General features: G+C 42.9%; 1 protein-coding gene across 1 annotated transcript; it reads left to right on the top strand.

The window, feature by feature from the left end:
* Positions 1-49: 49 nt before the first annotated feature.
* LOC108776786 (uncharacterized) lies at positions 50-1276 on the top strand (the record flags this gene model as incomplete). The annotated part of the gene is made up of 1 exon (XM_018543529.1): positions 50-1276. A coding segment is annotated over exon 1 (1227 nt), but the record flags the coding sequence as incomplete, so codon positions are not given.
* Positions 1277-1321: the final 45 nt, after the last annotated feature.

The raw sequence follows: 1321 nt of genomic DNA, 5'->3' as shown, positions 1-1321 counted from the left end.
ATTTTGTACAAGGGCGCACAACACACTTGCGTCGGACACTGTTAGCAACATGACAGTGGCACAATTGACAGAGCGTAAAGTTAGGGTCGAAGCTACATGGGCTCATTTCGATGAAGTGCAGTCTGAGATAGAGCAATTACAAGAGGGACCCGATTTTGCTGAGAATCACGAGCATGAGAGAGTGGAATATGAGGAAACGTATTACGACGTCATTTCAAAGTTTCAAGAATTGATTGTCTCTCGTGAAGTAGTGAATTTTCCGATGGTAGAAGCGCATACCGCAAATGTCGCGCGTAATCAGGCACCAGTTAACGATTTAAAGCTTCCAAGAATTAACTTACCGTCTTTTTCAGGTGCATACGAGGAGTGGTATCCATTCCACGATACCTTTCAGTCTCTCATTCATAACAGTCTCTCAATTACTGGGATCCAAAAGTTCCACTATCTAAGATCATCTCTAAAGGGAGAAGCGGCTGAAGTAATTTGTTCGCTTGAGATTTCGTCTGATAATTATGAGCAGGCATGGCAAATGCTAAAGGCGCGTTATGACAATAAGCGTCTGATCATTCAGAAACACATCAAGTCATTGTTTGAATTGCAACCGGTATCTAAGGAAAATTATTCAAGCCTTCGTCATTTGGTCGACGGACTTTTAAAGCATATGCGAGCTTTGAAGGCGATTGGCCGTCCTACAGAAACATGGGACGATCTCATTATACATATGATAACTGGCAAATTGGATCATACTACAAATAAGGAATGGGAAAATAGTATCTCTGGAGAGGATATTCCCACTGTACAGAGCTTTACCGAGTTTTTGGAACATCGATGTCATGTATTAGAGGCTATCAGTAGAAATAAGGCACAAGTTGCTCCACAATCGCAAATTAAGCACGGTCAGACAAAGACTTCAACACTCCACAGTTCAAAGACAGCATCCTGCTTGAAATGCAAGGAGGCTCATCAAATTTATGCATGTTCACAGTTTTTGAAGCTTTCACCAGAAGAGCGTTTCAAATTTGTCAAAGAAAATAGGTTATGTTGGAACTGCTTGGGAACCTCAGCGCACACGGCAAAATTGTGCAGATCGGGCGGTTGCAAAACATGTGGAAAACGACATAACACGCTACTCCACCTTACCAATGAGAAAGCAGAAGGCGCGAGTACAGCAATTCCATTAAAGCCGATTGAGCAGCAACCAAGCTCATTCACAGCGAACGTCGCGCATACAACTATGCCGAGTATAGCTCCGCAAGTTCTCTTATCTACAGCGATCGTAAATGCACACGATGCACAAGGAAAAGGACAAAGGTGTCGCATT

This window comes from Cyphomyrmex costatus, unplaced genomic scaffold, assembly GCF_001594065.2.
Source record: "Cyphomyrmex costatus isolate MS0001 unplaced genomic scaffold, Ccosl1.0 C2287767, whole genome shotgun sequence".
NCBI classification, from domain to species: domain Eukaryota; kingdom Metazoa; phylum Arthropoda; class Insecta; order Hymenoptera; family Formicidae; genus Cyphomyrmex; species Cyphomyrmex costatus.
The sequence above is the reverse complement of the archived record's forward strand: the minus strand, read 5'-3'. Positions and strand labels throughout refer to the sequence as shown.